Source organism: Argopecten irradians, chromosome 8 (assembly GCF_041381155.1).
Source record: "Argopecten irradians isolate NY chromosome 8, Ai_NY, whole genome shotgun sequence".
In the NCBI taxonomy this organism is placed as follows: domain Eukaryota; kingdom Metazoa; phylum Mollusca; class Bivalvia; order Pectinida; family Pectinidae; genus Argopecten; species Argopecten irradians.
In genome coordinates, this window is record NC_091141.1 from 5,376,425 (window position 1) to 5,397,181 (window position 20,757).

A 20,757-nucleotide genomic window follows, 5' to 3' on the forward strand; every position below is an offset into this window, starting at 1 on the left:
GAATCGTTACCTTTCCACAGGGCAGATAACTTTGTTATATGCAAAGATGGAATACTGTGTTTTGACAGTTTTTAATGAAGACACTCGCTATATATTATGCTTTATTCTAAAAAGGGAAAATTATTGTTAATTTTATCGAAATCAAAAATATGATTATTACAAAATGACAAAAATTTTGGGAATTATGTATTTTTACTCATACGAAATATATGCACTTGTATACTGTAGCTCTGGCCTATAAAGAATTCCAACGGATCTGAAAATTTAATTCGCTATACAAGAAGTCCGTTTTATAGATAGAGCGAATAAACAATAGATATTGTTTTAATTTAAATAATATGTTGTAATAAAGTACGACTCCGGCTAAACTACAAATAGTCGATAAAATAAACTTTTAATTTTAGAAAACATGATAATATATACCATATATATATTATCAAGCTTTCCATTTGCTGACAACGTTCAGTTAACGTTATACAAATAGTTTTATTACTAACAATACATTGGAACAGGGAGTTCTCTTTAATTGAGTTCCTGATACTGTATTAGACTAGTGTATATTTTAATAAGCATATTGTATGTTTAGTTATTTAAATATCTTTAATGTATCATTTGGGTTATTCTGATAGCTTAAAGATATTTTAGAACATTTGATATATACAGACAATCATTTCGATTGCTGCACATGCTATTTTTTTCTATTTTATTCATTGAGCGTGTTGAAAATACTACACAAAATAATTTCTTTTCAATCTCATTCCGTCATGGCGTTGATCAGGGGGGGAGGTCCTTCTAATTGCATATCATTTCATCCAGCATTTTTCCCTTTCACAACGGTGTACTAAGTATTGGTGCTGTTATAGATCTGTACCATCATAGTTATGCATCCAAGTTCTTCAACAGTTTTTAGAGTGAACATTGCATGAAATTTAACTTAACCAACATTTGCATATTACATGTTTATAAAAACATGTCGATATGACTGAGGCTGTAGAGAGAACATACAATATCCGGCTAGAATACGGATAATCAAATTACCAGTGAGAAGATATATGTAATAATAATGTTTAAATAAAAGCTGTGATAACTGATCATGTGCAACAGACTTTATTGAATACAGACAGGGAATAAGACATCTGTTAAATGAATGTATTTCCACAGCATTCAAGATGGGACATTCGTTAGAATTTATTTTTATCCTATCCGATATCAGTAGATATAGGTAACTCAGATTTTTAATATTATCAATGATAGATCCTCATTGATATACGCCAATATACGTCCAATGTTATGTCACGAGACATGGTATTCGTCACTGTTATTTTTTTCACTATATATTTCATACATTTGGAGGTTGTTTTTCTTTCATACAGTCAGTTTTTGTTGCTTATTCATGATGTGAGTTTCGTAAAAGAAAATTAACTACTTATTTCTATATTAGTATTTCACTAATTGGTGGTTTCTGAACTCCGTGTTTATTCACACACATACTTAAACACTGAGCCGCCATTTTTCTCTTTATGCTTACCAAAAACAAAACAAGTTGATATTTGCTTGAAACAAAGGAATATAATTTATTGACATTTGTCAAAATAAACAGCAGATGTATATACTATAACCATAACTTAGACTAAGCCTGAACGTCTAAATGAAAAATATGTAAAAATAGATTATATATATAGGGGAATGATGAAAATGATGAATCCTTATAAAGTATGAATGAGATAATTAGGGAAATGATTGATAAATACGCATGTTCCTTGACTGTAGATATACTCGATATATTATTGAATTAAAGGTGGGTGGTATAAAACCTATGTTCCCTGTGTGTTCCGGCCATATCCTGTTGGCTAAGGAGTGTAGATATACCAATACAATAACCACCTGGGTCGTCTGCTTCAAAGTCTGGTTAGCTTGATCAGTTTAACGACTTTTTTCAAATCATAAAATAATTTTTTCTTATCCTAACTTTACAAAATTTTACATGATTCTCATTACCTACATCCTTATTTTATATAACCATAGGATTTGTAGCAAATGAGAAATGAAAATTTTACTAATCAAGATATTAAGCTAACCACCCTTTGAACACCCGGACCCTGAATATGAGGAGATCTTTGTAACCGGTCGAGTACCTTACAACTAATGACCTGACTTATAAATAAACTTCCGGAACCAAATTCGGAGAAAAAAAGCCTAATACTCTGACCTATTTATCGCTTTGAACCTGGTATCACTGTTAGGCGCACCTTGATACACCTTACCTGAGATATTTTTAATAGCTATAGTTAATGTAATACACTTGTAATATACATATATACACAAAGATAGTTGTCGGTATAAAATATTTACAATTTGTATCTATATATGTATACGAATATATTAACATGAATATTATTAATGTATTAAGTTTCTCATCATTGTTTGATATCAATAACTCCTTGTCCATAACGTATTGGTTCTTCTACTTACACAATTAAAACAATTAAAAATATTATTCCAGTGAAGAAAATGCAATATGCTTACGTAGATATAAATCATCCATCTCATATTGAATTGTCAAATTTTGATTCATTGACAATATTATTTATTTATGGATCATTCCTTAACGTGTTATGTAGAAGGCATATGCGAAAGATAATTGAATATCCTTGGAAATTACTGAAGTTGCAGTATATGTCGTTTTAAAAGGAAAAATAACAAATTTATTTGAAATTTTAAAATTAATGTCCTGTTATTATAACTCTTCTGTCCCTCTATTTTCACAAAAAGTAAAATTCACGTGTTTTTAACGTGAATGGAAGTGTTAATTAAATCCACTGTTACGTTTTTTTTTAATTATGATCTCAACTCTTCCTATTAAACATAAAATGTCATTAGTGTTTTTTACCTGGAGCAGTACACAAGGTGTGGGTGACTGTCCATTATAAACCAGGTCGTCATATATATCGCTGTCTAAGTGTTTATTTATATAGTATATCTATGTATATATAGACTTATAGCTTACCTGGATGTAAATCTATATTGAGTTCCCGGAATCGCGTAGGCCCATAGATACGACTTCCTAAGTTATGTCCCTGATCAGTCACTGGAGATATGTTACTGGAGCAACATCTCTCTACGTTCAGCGGGGAACCGTTCAGGCTTCGTGGCCTCATACAATCAAGTAGGTCTCATCAAGTCATTGTGATGGTCATTTTCTTTAACTGGTGATGGTTGCTGTCTTTCTTATTAAAATGTTGATATTATTTTCCGACACTAGTCAGTATAACTTTAAGTCTTAACTTATAACATGATTAATTATAACACCAGATAATTATGATCGGGGGTGTAAGGCTTGATTTTAAGAAGATATGTCTGTATCATGTCTTTCGTTGATGTAATTTCTGATTTACTTTTAATATTTATGTATAGATAAGAAAATCATCTCGTCTGATCTTTAATTAAAATAATGTAACTAATTGAAATAACACTTCGTGAATTGCTGATTCTATTTCGATTGTGTGAGGTATTTGAGGCACATGTGAAGTTGAACGATTGTTTTGATATTTGTTGTTCATTTATTAGAATTCTTCCTCGCCCGTTTGAGAGGAAATATGAACAAAACTACATTGAACGAAATAAAATTGCGATCAAATTACCAAAACCAATATTCTGAAATACTTATGCAGCAGTCTCTTCAGACAGGCAGTTATAAATTTACTTAAAGAACAGTTTAATCAAACGCATTATTTATTTATATAACACCGTTATAATTAGGTACATTATGTGTTTTATTGTGTAGATATTTCCTCCGGTAGTTTTTTTTGTAATCTGACAGAAAACACATACATACGTAGTTGATTGTTATACTACATAGCTCTCCGTGATTCATTTCAGTAATAATCTAAGTTTCTTACGAAAAGGTCAACATGCTTCGTTAGTTATTCAGCACACACTTTAATCACTTTATATAACTCCTTTTCAGTGATAAAGAGTATTAGATATATATATATATAAGACAACATATATTATATAATTACATATCTTTCATTTTATATTAACTGTTTTGAAATGGCGTACGTCATGTCTATGTGACCATCCCTGATTTGGTAAATTCAGAAATATATTACTGCTATGCGCCTTTATTAATACATTAGTGCGTATTTTTATAAATGAAATGAAATCATTTAATAGTAGCATTTCCGCGAAGAAGCACTCCCTTGATAGAGTTGTTAATTAATCTACAAGCCAGCAGAAAAAATGACGTCATTGCGGAGTGTATTTTCTTTTCATTGTGGCCTGTCGTCTTGTCAAAAAAACGAATTTATGTGGCAGTTGGACGTAGATGGGAAATAAAGAAGAAAATAAAAATGTATATCTATTTCATCTTAGCATAATCAGATCCTCCTTTAAATGCAGGACATGAAAAAAGTCCGATTTGTGCATGATATTTAACCGTGTATATCATTTCATTACTCCGATTGGAGTTCTGTTATCGACGTGTAAGGTGAGATATAAATTGAGCATGTTTAAATTTACACAAGACAATACACAGACACAACTACCACATGTTGGACTTACTCTTTTGGACTTACATACATATAAATAATATAAGAAACAATCAGCATCTAATACGCCTTATTTAAAACAAACTACTCCTGCAACTCTCTTTATTATATACTAATTTTACTGTGATATGTAATTTTGAGAAACCCCTCTTACTTATACTATATTTTTTACCATAGGTGTTTTATGTTTTAGCTAAACATCCCCAGCAATGGAGCAAACACGAAGTGGGTGTGTGGCTAAAATGGTGTTCGGAGGAGTACAGCATAGACCATATCCCTCCTGACAAGATAGACATGAACGGTAACGCATTCCATCATCTATCATCTCCGATCAATTAGTCCTGTTTCGGAAAATGCAATCATATAATCTGGCACTTTAGCATGTCTCTTTCAAAAAACTTGTTTTGAAATTAAACGCATAACCATAGGCATGCATTATTGTTCAGGCATTTTTTTTGCACAGTTGAACACCTACGCTTAGCGTTTACATAAGGCAATTAAAGGTAATAGATCTGCAGGTTTTTTGTTTACGCCCAATCTCAAGATATTTACTTGACATGTCACACGAGCGGACGACCTAAGGTCTGGAGGCGAAGCGCACGCGACATCTCTGTCATCTCCAATTGTACGGCTTCCTTCTTGTTGCTTTTGTACTTTACACTAAGAGAAATGCTATCTGTGTTCAAAGATGTTTCAAATTGTTTAAAAACCACAAACATGGCGACTAAAGTAATCCTTTTATGTCATGTCCACTACGGATTTCCGTTCTGTCCGGATATAATGTCCGATCCGAGTCAGATCACTAGATGTTAATTCATTATTTCCGCTTGACAATGAATCGTAAATTTTGTATTGTGGAAGGTACATCAAATGTAATTAATGCATCAACAATTTAATAACGGGCTATGACTACGCTTGAACTTCAAAAGACTAACTCATAAAAACAAGTGAAAGAAAACTATCTAATTTATGACTTCCTTTAAAGCAAAAATTACTGACTTATATTTAACAACTGCATCCTTGAGCCGTCTCCAATATATACCACTAGTTGTCAGCGTATGTGACTACAAACTATCTGGCTGATTTAGCCAACAAGTCGTTTTGCTAACCAACATGGAACTACTTTTATTGATTGTAACTTCACTTATGGTTCAATGTCAAAGGTACAACTTAAAAATGTCAATCTCAGAAACTATTGCAATATTCATTATTAATGAGTAGACCCTGTTCATGAAAACAAATTACTTGTGTTCGTGTTCTACCACATCAACAAATGTTATCATACTAATTAATATCCGATTTTATTCACAGGTAAAGCTTTATGTTTATTGGGTCGAGAAGACTTTATTGCCCGGATTCCAAAAAATGGCGACCTTCTGTACAACGCCTTACAGAAACTGATACAACGAAACCCAGGTGAGGTGCATTCCTTTCAACAGAAGTAATAAATTAACAATCATTATTTTCAGTGATTACTCTCAGTTTTTAAGTGATATATGACAATTGCCACTGTGACGTTCGATATGGGGTGTTGATGTCGTCGGAATTACAAAGACGTTAGGAGTATCTGGTTTTAACCTTCAATTATCCTTATCTGTCTGTTCATTAACATTTGATTATTTTCTCGTTAAACCAATGTAGATGCATTCTTGAATTTGTTGTTATCTCCTATTTGTTCCCTCCCATTTATCCAAATACCGATCGTTAATTTGTTAGTGGTATGACCGTTGTCATCAGTCGCTATCTCAAACCAAAGCAAACAGCAGTGTTGAAGCAAACAGCAATGAATAATTACACAATTGTGGAGATAAGGAGAGACGTGATCCGGAAAGTGTTTTATAAGTTGATATAACAGGAAAATGAAACATGGTTTCCACACATTATTTACGTAGTAAAATTACTCAGCCTAGTGTATAATACCCCTTTGTACTAAAAGTGAAAAGAAAAACTTTCCAATTGTGACGTGTGGTCTATATATTTGGCCTATTTCCTAAACACTATTAGTTTTGTCAAAAGCGGAAGTTCATTTAAGATTATATAACATATCATATTGGTCTCGGAAATAACATTTTAAGTGGTTGTAATGGAATTTCACGCTACAGCCTTGGTAGAAAAGCTGGTGTGTTTATTACTTGTTAAGCGTGTGACGTACATCTAGATAGAGATGAATCATTATACTCGTAGTTGTTATCTTCATTATCTCAATAATGTAAAGTGTTGATTGAATTAGGCAAGGTGTTCTGACATCATACCATAATTCCTTCACATTGTGTCGCAAGTTAGTATCCCATGTTGGGAAGTTGCCAGGCACTGACCGCTATATATTTAAAACATCATTTCTTGTTCTTTCTATGTGTTATGTGAACAAAAATCAAGGCAATGATTTAAGTCTTCAAACATGTTAGATGCAGGTTTCTCATTATAAATACAATGTGATCAATATACGTTGCATTTCCGTAATACCTACCTGAAAAAACTTTCATGTGATGCATAAGAAGTAATATAAGTTAAGGTTCCCAACATTTCGATCAGTCTAATGTTTATTCGCAAAGTGTATTAAAAAACCCGGATGTATAAATACTCCGTGTTCGTGAGAAAATCATAACTGCGTATATAAAGAATACATCCTGTTTTTATTTTTTGTTAAGTCACTAACTAGGACAATGTCGGAATTTAAATAGGGCTGTTATTTTCGCAGGATTATATGACTTACATCATGGTCTACCTGCTTAAATTAACGAGTCGTTTTATATGATGAAGCCAAACTTAAGTCATAAACAGAAGAAGAAAGTTTAATAACTATTAAGTAACTGTTTTCAACTTCTCACTTCAACTATTGAAGCATCGAAAAAATCAACTTGTGGACTGACATGCTAGTCATATCACTAATGATGATAAAAATTATATTCAACGCTTACTAGTTATCGTTCAAATTTATTTAAATACAAGGTTTTTTTTATATTTTAATCAAGGCTCCGACAATTAAAGCAACATAAAGCCAGATATTCCAAAGAGTATTTGTTTGATCTCATCCATATTATTCATTAAAACATGATATCTATGAATCATTTTTGAATACATGTAATATCATTTAAAGAAATAGATATTTAATTTCGAAGGCGATAAAGTTTTCATATAAAGTCGACCTTTTGTAGGGGACAAAGTTCATATTTATCACAACACATTTGTTCAAAGACAAGAAAATAAACAGCTTCATCCATCATAGAGAGCATGTATACCAGAAAGCATATAAAAGGATTAATATTTTAAAAAATGAATAAATAAAAAGAGTTTCGCGTAAAACTCTTTTACACATTTACACAATTTATATTTTTTCCTATTTTAGAATTGGCTGATGTTTTATGGGATAACTGTACTGAATAATGAAAACTTCTGCAAGTGTCTGTTCACTTAGAAGCAGCTAGGATTATAAGGGGATTGCGCAGAGGTACCTCCCATGATATACTTTATAAAGCACTAGCTTGGCAATCTCTCTCTGATCGGCGTCAAAAGCACAAACGTATACTTATCTTCAGGATACTCCGTGGCTTTGCTCCACAGCATTGGACAGAAATTGTACAACCATTATTATATCAGTCTGAAAATGAGAGATATCCACTAAGAATGACAAGATATTTTAATATTGTTACGTGCAGAACTACAAGTTATTATACTAGTTTTTCCTAAGTACCTTTTATTCAATTAGGGAATTTTATTATTTCGCTTTAAACTTTGACTTATCGAATGTTAATACTGTTGCGAAATTTAAAACACTCCCTTTTAATATAAATAAAGAGGAACCTGATATAACAATTACCTTTAAAAGCAAAGGTTCTTGAATTATAAATATTACTTTGTGCCAGCTCAGACATTCCTCTTCAAATCTAAATTATTACCTATTTCGCGATCATTTGAGAGATTCTCAAACGTGTTCTTGTGGCTTGGTGATGAATGAACCAATTAACTTAATGAACCAAGATCATCACTCAGAACAAAAGTATATAACCCTAATATCCCACACTCGCATTTAAAGACAACAACTGTATTACATGGCTGTTACCAATGTGATGAAGAAAAGTATACATTTTTATAGCAATGTATATCAGAATATATATCTGAAACTTCAGGATTTTTTTGTAGATTTTTTACGTTGATAGGTTGAGGAGATACAATAATGATATTCTTTCATTATGTGATATTTAATGTTAAAATTGTTGTTGATAATTGTACCATACCGGATTTGTTTGGAGATTGTTAATATAGACTTTCCTGATGCCAAATCCATTTGCACCTTATTTGCAATAAGATTTGCTGAAATTTAAATTCATCCATCAACTGGGGTTAAAGCCATAATAGACAGTGATCAGAAACATTGCTGGAGCTGCTTCACACCCGGATATAGTTTGCTAATCACCATATAAACGTATGCAAGAAGACGCGTAATTAACGATAACAACTAACGTTTATCGTTTAATAGGATGTAATCGTTATATATCGATAAAGAACCCGGATGTTAAGATTTTGCTACATGTAAATCCGGAAAGGTTTGAATTGTATACAGCAGGGCCTCTAATCATTATGTAAGAGCAGCCGATGAATCTTAATTCATAGTGTTTGTAGGCGACAAGCATTTATTTGATACGGATCATCGAATAGGTGTAGATCACATCATAGTTCCTCATGTTGGATTAGTCGTGTGGATTGTTCAGGTCAAGAGTATTCGAGATCGAAACAATTGTGTAATATATGGCCATTCAGGAGATAATGTCATAAAACATTGAAATTTGTGTACATAATTCATATGTTTTATCTAGTGATTTTAGGTATTGAAAAAACAGTTTTGTAAAAGCTTCAGACACAGTAAGTGTCAAAATGGAAGATTGATTGTTAGAGATCCCACAGACGTTAATTAACAATTCCGTGTCCGGTTATCGATCAAATGACAAATATTATCCTTGAATGAGGCTAAATCACCATTAAACATGATAACTTCAGTTTTGTAGCGGAATGAATGTATGTTTTAGGTAAAGGATAGAAAAAGGCAGCTAAGGTTACTTATATTGATACTTTGCACACCAGGACATGAGAATGGTAGACAATTATTTAGCGATAATATATTATTCTAACCGGATACAGGGCTCATTGGCTAATAACGTGATAGTGTATAGATCACGATTTATATCCCGGCTCTTGATTTGTTAGTAGAAAGTAGGTTTATACAATAGATTCAGCATCATCCAGTCGGATGTTTTGGATGTTTTGGACTGTATTAAGACTTTCTATTGTTTCCCCGCAGCCAATCTAGTCTGTTCTCCTATGCCTACCTACCATCCGTCCCTCCTCCCGTCTGTCAGTACCAGCTTCTCAACGGCTGCCTACCAACAAACCAGAGCAGGTATGTGATGATAAATCGGTATTACTTTGTTACAATATCCAATGGCTAACATTGTGCTGCGTGTTATGGCGTCATAAACAATATTCTGCAAGAATACGCATGTTAGTAATCTTATTTTTCACTCATATACTGCAAAATCACACATGTTACAATTAGTGATCTTAATTTAGCTTTATCGTTACTATACTGCCAAACAAAATATGTTATAATTAATAATCTTAATTCAGCTTTATTGTTACTATAATGCAAAATATGTTAGTAATCTTAGTTTAGCTTTATCGTAAGTATACTGCCAAATCAAATATGTTAGTAATCTTAATTAAGTTTTTTTGTGGGATACATTTCCCGCTAAGATATCCGTGTGCTAATTAGAATGTTTCTATGTGTTATTACCATAATTACTATTGCAATTGGGTGAATTCCAAATAAATTTTGCGCTGAATTTTTGATAACTTATAACGAAAACTGAGTTCATGGAAACAGGTGAAACAATGCCAGTGCTAAAGAGTATAATGTAAAGTGCAGTTTTCATATTGTACTTTGTTAATGGCAGTTTATGTAATAAAAATGGCCTGATGTATATTCTGTGATGCTGGTGAAGAGCAGAATAGCTAGCTAGTTTACCATACACTAATTCGCATACAATGTATGTCATGCAGTAAGGTTACGATGTATAGATTTGTATAGCTGTATCTTTTATAGGTTATCTAGTTTAAACATATCTATTCGGTCAAAACAGTGCAATGCACAGCACTAGTTATTGATTTGAAAAATTGAATTAGCATTTATTTCATTTTTTCTATTATGAAAATCTTGATGCATAATTAAGTGGATGAAAACAGATGTATTGACATACGTGTACTTGTAATTTGAATTAAGTCGATTATTCATGCAATGATATTGCATACGAATATAAATTGTTGTATTAGCTATTAGCAATATGGTACCACTACATACATAGACATACTAGTAACCAGGGGCGAATCGATAATTTCATGTTTTTGTGGGGTCTTATCAGAGGGCTTCTGTAAGCAATCGCATACGGCTTAACAATGACTGTAATTACTGCTTCGTCTGCTCATGAAACAATCTAAGACTTATGTTTAGATTAAGCCAACCAGAAATTAAATATATATTATGACATTTGTAACGTCATCTTTGAGTGGCTAAGTCTAAATCTAAGACAGTTTTAGACTTAAGATTGTTTTATGATCCTGGGGCTGGTGTTTTTTTCAATTGAGACTAATTAAACGTTTTTATTCATTAATACAAATGTTCTTAGGAGCAAAAAAATGAACTTACACAAGAATAACACATTATATTGATTGTATCAGGAAAAATGGTTTCTTCTCGTTTATTGTGTATAAAACTTCCGCTGGTGTCGGTCGGAGAGGTGAGATACACCTTAGGTTCCAGCATTATATACATCCGCCCACGGTTGACTGAACTTACGACAATCAGACCGCAGCCGGATATGTATGACACGTGGATATTACATCTGCGGTATATAAAAACCTATATTCTACCTAGTCATGTGTACTATTTGATATCTAGAGTGCCTGGTACCTATTGTATATGATAAAGGGTTTGGTCGTACACAACGTACGTAATGTGTGACCGAGCTATGACTAAACCCTCTTCACCTTCACAAATATCCGGCTACTTCTCGTAATGTTATTTGTTTGCCTATCAAAGTGTTTACATGTGTCTTGAGGTTTATAGGCAATTGATATTCTAAGTATAATAAAACACAATATTACCGTATTCGAGGTAATTAACGCCCATTGCGATTGAGATTATTACGACTTGACTCCTATTTGTTATCTACATCAGTACTTTCTAAAATAATCTACGTAAACAAACATGATAAATAATTTGTACTCAACAGTATATCAAGAAGAAGAACATACACAAACTTTTTAAGTGCTGTTGAGTCGTTCACTGAATGAAGTGTTTTAACGTACATGACTTTTAAATGTATTAGTCCAACGTGTGATAAATACTATGATTTTTTCACGAAAATTCATTCAGAGATACTTTATCATAATACATACAATGTTATGTACAGAGATATTAAGTAAATCTTCGTCTAAGAATACGTATCTATTCTCGTTAATGTGATTCAAATCCTGCAAACATATGATTATTGCAAAGACAAGCATGCCCCTCCCCCTTCTTTTTGGAGATGTACAATACTCTGTATATATTTATTTAAAAATTTTGCATTACAATATTTTATTGTTCATGCACTTATATTGGATCGAAAAATTCATTTCAACTGGTTCACCTGAAGTGTTCATTTATAATCCCACGATGATATCGGGTCTTCAATGTTAGTCATCATCGTTTGTAATAATTCATTTGATAGGGTTGATAGGGATATACTAATGTGTCTGATTGTGTACTTACAGAAAGCAACCACAACGGCGGGCTAATCGTGCTAAGTTCTTCAGACACGGCCCAGCCTACGACTACGTCTTCCCCTGCACGCTTGGGACAACAACAACAACGCTCATTGGTGCCAATCTTACCTCAGCCTCCCAAGGCCACGCCCCTACACCATCACAACATCACCCAGGCCACGCCTACTTTACATCAGACTGACATCTCATTACCACCCACATCTGTACCAGGTAGTCGTATACAGTGTACATTTTACCAATACAAATTTAATGCCAAGCAAATGAAACGATAAAAACAAAGATTGAATTTGGGCATCACCTACATCCTTTATCAAAACACGATGGTTGACCAGTCACATTTTGGAGAGGGCTTAAATAAGTTGTAATAACTTGTGCCCGATCCTTTCGTAAATTTGTTTGCAATAAAAAAAATGTTTAAACTAAAACTAAAAACCAGTCACAACCCAGTGTAAAAACACATTAATTGAAAACTCTCCTGAAAAACATAGTTAATGAGTAGTTAAAGAATGACGAGAAATCTATAATGAAAGAGAAGGGATGGCGGTGATCCGTTACCTAATTCATTACTGGGGAGCTCACAACACACTGGGAAGGTTAACACTTCAGTACTGAAATTGAAAGGTTAAAGTGTCTTACATATAACCATATAACAGGACAAAGAATGCTATGAATGCAACAATGTTCAACTAAATAACCAGACACCATAACAAGGAATAGAATAAAACTGAAATATTATACTGATATCCATTTCTTACATCTTATGCTGTATTTGATTGCATTTGTTTATAAAAACCATGTATTTGATTCTGTAGGAGTTCTGAGTCCGGCTCCTACGATAGCTGACACTGACAGTGCGTCTGATGAGGAACCAGTGACAGATCCAGATGGTAACTAGTCTTGTAAATATTCCGTATTTGCGTATTACAGAGTTATCTGTCCTTGCGGGTAGGTATAAATTGTGACGTCATGTGTTTGCGAGCGTAACGTCATAATTTTCGGAGAAAACGGCGTGGATTGCGCTCACAAAATAATGACGTCATAATGGATACCTACCCACAAGGGAGCTAACTCTGTAATATGCAAAGACGGAATAAGCAGGAGAAGATTTAATAACAGTTAAAATAGAAAGAAAGTCAGCATGTTGGTCGACAGATTAATGATAAAGTAATGTTTCATTACTATTGATAAATAGTTTCTATTTCTAATTTTATCCATATATGTCGTTTCTATTTTTGTCCATGTCTAAGATTTAGCTTAATTTAACCTTGACCGTATATTGTTCGTTTGTTACAGAATGCGAGAAACTACACGAAGAGAATAACTTATGTGACAATATGGCATTTTCCCCCAGCATACCCTCAACACTGCCGGCAGCGGACAATACCTTGTCACATACTCTGATGCTACGCAAACAAGACTCTGGTACGTCCAATCATTCACTTTTCAGATAAACCACTTACATGAAAGCACTATGTGCATGGTGTATCAGAGACAGCAGAAAACATCACGGGTTGGTTATAAATTTAGCTAACTTTGATAATTCAACGTTTGGTTCCCTTATGCTTGATGTTTGCTCCACGTCAAACTAGATCCGTTTATGATAATTTACCATCAATTTTGATCATTCATTGCTCCTTTTCGTGTTTCTATGTGTATAATATAGAAAATTATGATTAACATAATTCTTCTCACACGTCTTCTTATCTTCGAATCACGGAATCTGAAAATGTGGTATTTGACTATTTTGACGAATTAGAACATAATATTAGTTCTTAATGCTCTATTGCTATAATGAGAAGTGTATAACTTTGTTTTCTGTAATTCTGTAGAGTGTCGTCTGCTCTGGGAATTCATCTACCAGCTACTACAGAACCCACACCAGTATGGTAACTACGTGTGTTGGGAGAATACCCAGGACTTCGTGTTCCGAATAATAAACCCTACAGGTCTGGCCCAGCTTTGGGGACATCAGAAGAACAGGACCAATATGACCTATGAGAAACTGTCCAGAGCTCTCAGATATTACTACAGGATGAACATCATCAAAAAGGTTTCTGGTCGACGGCTAACATATCAGTAAGTTTATAGCAAATGTGTTTGTTACTGACATTATAATGTATTCATTATGTCTGCGATTCCATTTTCATCCTGGTTTAGGAGAACATTCCTTAAATCTAAGAAACCCTTAACTTAAAATTCTCCATAGGAAAAAATGCAGATTTTAAGGAATGCTCCCTAACTAAATTAAGATTGTTTCCTTAACTTTTGTGATGCTTTTCTATGGGAAAAGTAAAGGAATTCCTTAGAGTTAAGGAATGTTCATGAAACTGGGCCCAGGTCGAGCAATGAATCTTATACACTTTATACAGACAACATGTGAACTAGACCCTCACGAAAACGGACTGCTAAGCAAAATTGAGCAAAAACTACTTTTATTATGTTAGTAACCTCTGTTTTTGGACAAAGAGGTTTTGCCGAAGTGGCATGGTGTTGTCAAATAAGATGATAAATACAAATTTAGTCCCTTTATGCAATAAAGGGAACCTTTGCATATGGTATATTTATTTTCATTTGAATGGCAAATCTCTGGTATTTACCATGAAACTGAGTTCACAAGTAACCTTATGTGTCCTTGCACTCCGACCGTTAAGGACACACATATTTCCTGTGAATTCATTATAAATCATTTCATATTTCAGATTTCTCCAGCCTCCGTCAAAAATTCAGAAAGGCCAAAGGGGTGCAAAACCTCACAGCAAAAGCATATCACCTCCACACACACCGGTCAAGCACGAAATGGAGGAGGAGGGTTCTGAAAGGGTGGAAGAGGTGGATGAACGATCACAAACTTCACCTAACATTCCGTCTATCATTAAGTCAGAATACCAACCGAGTGATGCTCAACATAATAATTTCACAAATCATTTCTGTGACTTCCCACCAGGACTTCCCTTCAACAATGGCTTTATTAATATTCCTAAAAGTGTTCATCAGCATGGAGACGGAGGCATAATGACTGGATTTCGGCTCACTGATAGTACTGATCTCATCGATAAAAGTAGAGTAAGTCCAAGTAACTCGGTGTGTCTCGATGATGTTCCGAAAATGTTTAATTCAGGTGGTGTAAAATCTGAAGGTGGAACATCATCGAGGAACTCTCCAGTGTTTGAAGATACAGAAACATCAGTGAAGACGGAGGTTCAGAACGAACCCGAGGATTTGTCTATGAACAGATTAAAACGTCAGTACTCGCAAACATTGACTAATAAACTAGACGAAAGTGTTGTGAAACTCCAAAGAGACAGCCACGGTAATCGGTTACCTGTTAAAGCATTATTCAAACAGCTCAGCTGACGGTTGATGTATCGTTACCGGGGTAACAGAGATTAGTCATGGTCTAATATACGTTTTAATAACAATAACAATGCATTCCATTCCAAAGTTAAAAGAAGTGCTACTGAGTGAGGATTCCAAAGTGATTTATATTTTTACATGTGTGTATAAAAGTTTATGTTACCGCATTATTGACAGAATGACAGGTTTCCAAAGTGATTTATATATTTCCCTGTGCATATTAAAGGTTATGTGTTTTAATGGTTTTCTTTAACATGAGATGCTGGTGTTATGTTCATATTTTTTAATGTTCCAGGATAGAAAACTTCATCATGAATCTGTGACGATACAATGAATACATTAAAACAATTTTTTATTTCAAAGCAAAATTTATGTCTCGTACAACTTTAAGCTCAAATAAATCAGATACTCGTTGTTTAAATCGTTAACTTCAACTAAACAAATCAAAATTATTACTCGTGACGTTTCAATAACCACATTGTCATTTTCATCAGACGTAAATGACAAGTACAATATGTTTACACTGAAGAGGTATGTTGTGACACTCCTCGGTGTAAACATATTGTACTTGTCATTTACGTCTGATGAAAATGACAATGTGGTTATTGAAACGTCATGAGTAATTATTTCGATGGTTGTGTCAAATAACCATTTATGTAACATCCAACCTGAAGAATATGTTTCACAAAAATCTGAGTGTTCTCTCATCATAAACTGCTTCATTTAGAGTATTGAGATTTCTGTGTTACGTCTCAGTAACATAAATGAATCCTTAAGAAATATGATATGTAACATAATATGGGATACCTTCCTAGCTTATCGCTAGTCATGTTTAGATCAGTTTATGAAATACTAGACTACATTACTTCCTGAAATGTTGTTTACATTTTATATACCTTTATCCATGTGTCAATTCAAGTAAAGGTCGGTCGTTATGGAATGCGGAACAAGACAATCATAATCAACATCATACATATAAAACATATCCTTACACAAAGACCATAACCAAAAGCAGTATACAGGTAAAAGTACAAACCAAAAGATAGTTACATGTATTGTAACTTTATCAAAAATATACATTGGACGAATAATGGCAAGCTCTTATTTATCAGCTTAAATGAATTTTGAATGTTTTCTATGAGTTTTGAAGAACAGCTTTTTACATTTATTTACAAGCTTTGATCATTTAAATAAAGTGTTAAAGTTACGGTAGATCATACAATAGACAATACCAGGAAACATTACCATGTCACGTATTTGGAGCCTTGAAGTTGTCTATGTTGCTTTGTAATTGGGCATCGCTCTCTCTGTAATCTCAAAGGAAGTCTCTGCAGGCCTATGATTGGTCAGTTTTTCACTCCTGAACTGCCTTCAGTTTTACTGTGAGATAGTCCAGGGGTGGATGTAACGTCAGTCATGGTAACCCTTGGTGTATCGAGAATACCTAAACCAGCGACTGTTTGTTTTCATTATCATTTTAACTATGTGGTTCTAATTTATTATTTAGTTATTATTCAAATTTTGAAATTATACAGACTTTTAAAAATTTACCAATGAAATTGATAAAATAGTAAACATCATCTATCGTGTTAAACCAAAACGTTATTGCAATCTAATGTACAGGATATCGGTTGTTTATTAAAAAGGCATGTACTGATCATGTAGATATATGACCTCTAGCATACTGCGTTATCAATATCACATTACCACAATAAAACATAATGAATTAGTCAACAGGCTGTTAGGCTTACTTTAACGTCACAACTATCAGCCCCTCCATGTCTTTATCAACAACAGCATGAATTAGTCAACAGGCTGTTAGGCTTACTTTAACGTCACAACTATCAGCCCCCCCCCCCCCCCCCCCCCCCCGTTTTTAAGGAACTCCTTAACATAAAATCAGAAACACATCGTTTATCGGAAATTTTAACTTAGGGAATCGCTTCAAGGAATTTTGGTGAAACTGGACCCATGGACCCAGAACAGTTATCGCAGTACAATTTAAATTTCTTTATCAACAACAGCATGCCGATAATTAGATTGGCTTAGAGACAGTGACAGTTGGAAACTTGGTATTAATAATTATTTATTGCAAATGAACATTTCATCATAGTTGATGTTGTAAAACAAAAATAGTGGTACATCTTCCGATTAAATATATGAACACATGACTTCCTGGTTAATGAAATAAGAAATACGTTTTTTGAAGAAACGCACGTGCCAAATTTAAGCTTTGCTACATTATTGTATCATTTGCATGCACAAAGTTTAACAACACCACGAAGTTTACGCTTAGACTGGTATGCAAACCCTTCCCGGTTCCTTGTTATGTAAAATGGCAATCTATTGGTCCTCTTTATAGCCAATGAAAATTAAGGTTATCTGCACAAATCTAAGCCCGGCTGTCGGGTGTAGGTTATCACTATATTTTGGAGCATTATCCAGGAAGTTGTCATTAATCACCTTGGATATCTCCTTCAATAATTGATATCTACAATTACCACGACAAAGACAGCTACAAAAAAGAACTGCTTTCTCAAACAGAGAAAAGTGCTAAAATTGAAACCAACAATACGAAACCATCCAAAAGGATGATAAATAACGTGATAAATCTCTGTACGTCAAAACATGTCGAAGTTTAATCTTCAAAGTAAAGTTCCGGTTGAGGAAGTATTCCTTAAAAGTATTAATTGGATGATCCAGACATCATTTCATAATAATCCTGAATTTTCACCAGTGATAAAAATGTCTGATACAATCTTATCAATCTTATAGTACAAACACTCGCTGTTTATCAGTCTATATACGGTATCATTAATTATACAATTATCTCTCGCTACAAAAAAAATGTTTCTGAATAAACAACTCCTGAACAAGCATTGACAAGCACAAGTTATCACACAACTTAGGATTGTTTTCTCAGGGCGTATGAAAAACATTACGTGGGAAGAAGTTGCGCCTTTCAGATATGATTGTTTGATCAAGTTACTTGAAGATAGTTGAAGATCCATGGTTGATTGCACTGCGCTACGCTACAATTGAGACCAGCAGTTGATTTCAATACTCTACGCTATACTTGAGACCATGGTTGATTGCACTACGCTACACTACACTTGGGACCATGGTTGAATGCAATACGCTACATTTGAGAGCCACGGTTGATTGCACTATGCTACCCTTGTGACCCACATTTGATTTCAATATACTACGCTACACTTGAGACCATGGTCGGTTACAATACGCTACATTTGATACCCACGGTTAAGTTGAGACCCACGGTTGATTGCACTACGCTACGCTACACTTATGACCATGTATTGCAATACGCTACACTTGAGACCTATGGTTGATTGCACTACACTACGTTACACTTGAGACCATGGCTGATTGTATTACGCTATATTTTAGACCCGCGGTTGATTTGAGATCCACGGTTGGTTGCATTACGCTACGTTACACTTAAGACTACGGCTGATTGTATTACGCTTTATTTGAGACCTATGGTTGATTTCAATACACTACGCTACACTTGAGACCATGGTTGATTACAAAACGCTAAACGTGAGACCTATGGTTGATTGCAATACGGTTGATTGCAATACGCTACACAACATTTGAGATCATGGTTAATATTGCAATACGCTACACTACATTTGAGACCATGGTTGACTGGATTACGCTACACTTGAGATATAGGCCAAATGTTGATTGCAAAATGTTATGTTATACTTGGTACCCACTATTGATTTATTACGCTGCACTTAAGACCATGGTTGATTGCAATACGCTACACTTGAGAGTCATAGTTGATTACAATACGCGACGCTACATTTGAGATCCATTGTTGATTGCAAAATGCTACACTTGAGACCCACGCTTGATTGCAATACACTACGCTAAACTTGAGACCATGGATGATAGCAATACGCTACATTTGAGACCATAGTTGATTACAATACGCTACTATTGAGACACACCGTTGGTTGCAATACGCAACGCTTACTGATAAGTGCAGCGTAGCGTAACGATGTGTAATCAACCGTGGGTCTCAGACGATGGTTATTTTTTTTATTTGATTTGAACCCAAACTGCATGAACATGACCAATATTTTAAAACACCACCTACGTAAAATTTACACTTAAACCCGTATTGTAAGCCTAGCCTGTCAAAATACAGAAAGCTGAACGTTGCTATATCATTACAAGAGAGGATCTATTATTTGCCTTTAAAACCAGTGTACATAGCAACTTTAACCTAATTTAAGGTCAAAGTTATGTATTTAAATGGAACCATAAGTATCCGTACAACAACTTAAGCATTAGATTTTTCTTGTTGCCTGGATTCGACGGATTGGTGGTAACAACCCTTTGACTATTAGGTTAGAATTTGTCGATTTACTTTCCTGACTATCGTATAAAATCATATTGTCAAAGTCAGTTTTATAGTGATCCAAATCAAACAAGCAGCAATGTTCAACTGTAAACAGCTACGAAAGCTGTTATATGTCTCGTAAAATACTTGATTTAGTCGATTTAAATGTTTGCATGGATCACTTCGTCCGCCGTCTCTTTGGTTTCTTTGGAAACACTTATCTTCTTTTCAAGCTAATATATGCAGTAGAGTAGCAAGTCTGAGGTTGTTAAGCCCACGTTGTGGGCTGTTATGTGCGAAATGCAATGTGATATCTCATGATGCTTTAGCCCATTACTTACTTGATTGTAAACATCATGATCTATTTGATCTACGTGATGAATTCTTCACAAATATTGTCAATAATTATCCAGTTGAGTCATACGTAAAATTAGACAATTTAGATAGACACGAACTTATTTGTGTCCTATTAGGGTACATCCCTGATTATATACAGGAACTATTACCGGATGATGAGTATTCTTTAAGATTTGCTTATGTTTGTTGTTGCTTTTCTGTTAAAGCTGCTGAATTAGCGTTTCAGTAAATATGTGTACATTCTTACATTTATATCATGATGTCTTTGAAGATGTCAGTTTGAATTTAATCATTTTCCTTATTGAT

The 20,757-nt window shown here is 34.0% G+C and overlaps 1 protein-coding gene and 1 long non-coding RNA gene across 11 annotated transcripts in view; one reads left to right on the forward strand and one right to left on the reverse strand.

Annotated features, from left to right (window-relative positions):
* Positions 1-7,068, reverse strand: part of LOC138329165 (uncharacterized) — a 41,700-nt gene extending 34,632 nt beyond the window's left edge. Inside the window, exon 1 of the long non-coding RNA XR_011209419.1 lies at positions 7,018-7,068. This is a non-coding gene — a long non-coding RNA (uncharacterized lncRNA). The remainder of the gene's footprint in view (positions 1-7,017) is intronic.
* Positions 1-15,980, forward strand: part of LOC138329164 (transcription factor ETV7-like) — a 65,160-nt gene extending 49,180 nt beyond the window's left edge. For 7 of the 10 annotated variants that reach the window (XM_069275950.1, XM_069275952.1, XM_069275944.1 and 4 more), the window contains exons 3-10: positions 4,744-4,851; positions 5,862-5,966; positions 9,847-9,945; positions 12,357-12,581; positions 13,181-13,255; positions 13,662-13,790; positions 14,198-14,444; positions 15,068-15,980. In XM_069275950.1, the coding sequence (XP_069132051.1) occupies positions 4,744-4,851; positions 5,862-5,966; positions 9,847-9,945; positions 12,357-12,581; positions 13,181-13,255; positions 13,662-13,790; positions 14,198-14,444; positions 15,068-15,722 (1,643 nt within the window). In that variant the 3' untranslated portion in view covers positions 15,723-15,980. Of the gene's footprint in view, positions 1-3,008; positions 3,167-4,743; positions 4,852-5,861; positions 5,967-8,756; positions 9,260-9,846; positions 9,946-12,356; positions 12,582-13,180; positions 13,256-13,661; positions 13,791-14,197; positions 14,445-15,067 lie in introns of those variants that run through there. The other 3 variants (XM_069275953.1, XM_069275945.1, XM_069275954.1) reach the window with 3 other exon arrangements.
* Positions 15,981-20,757: the final 4,777 nt, after the last annotated feature.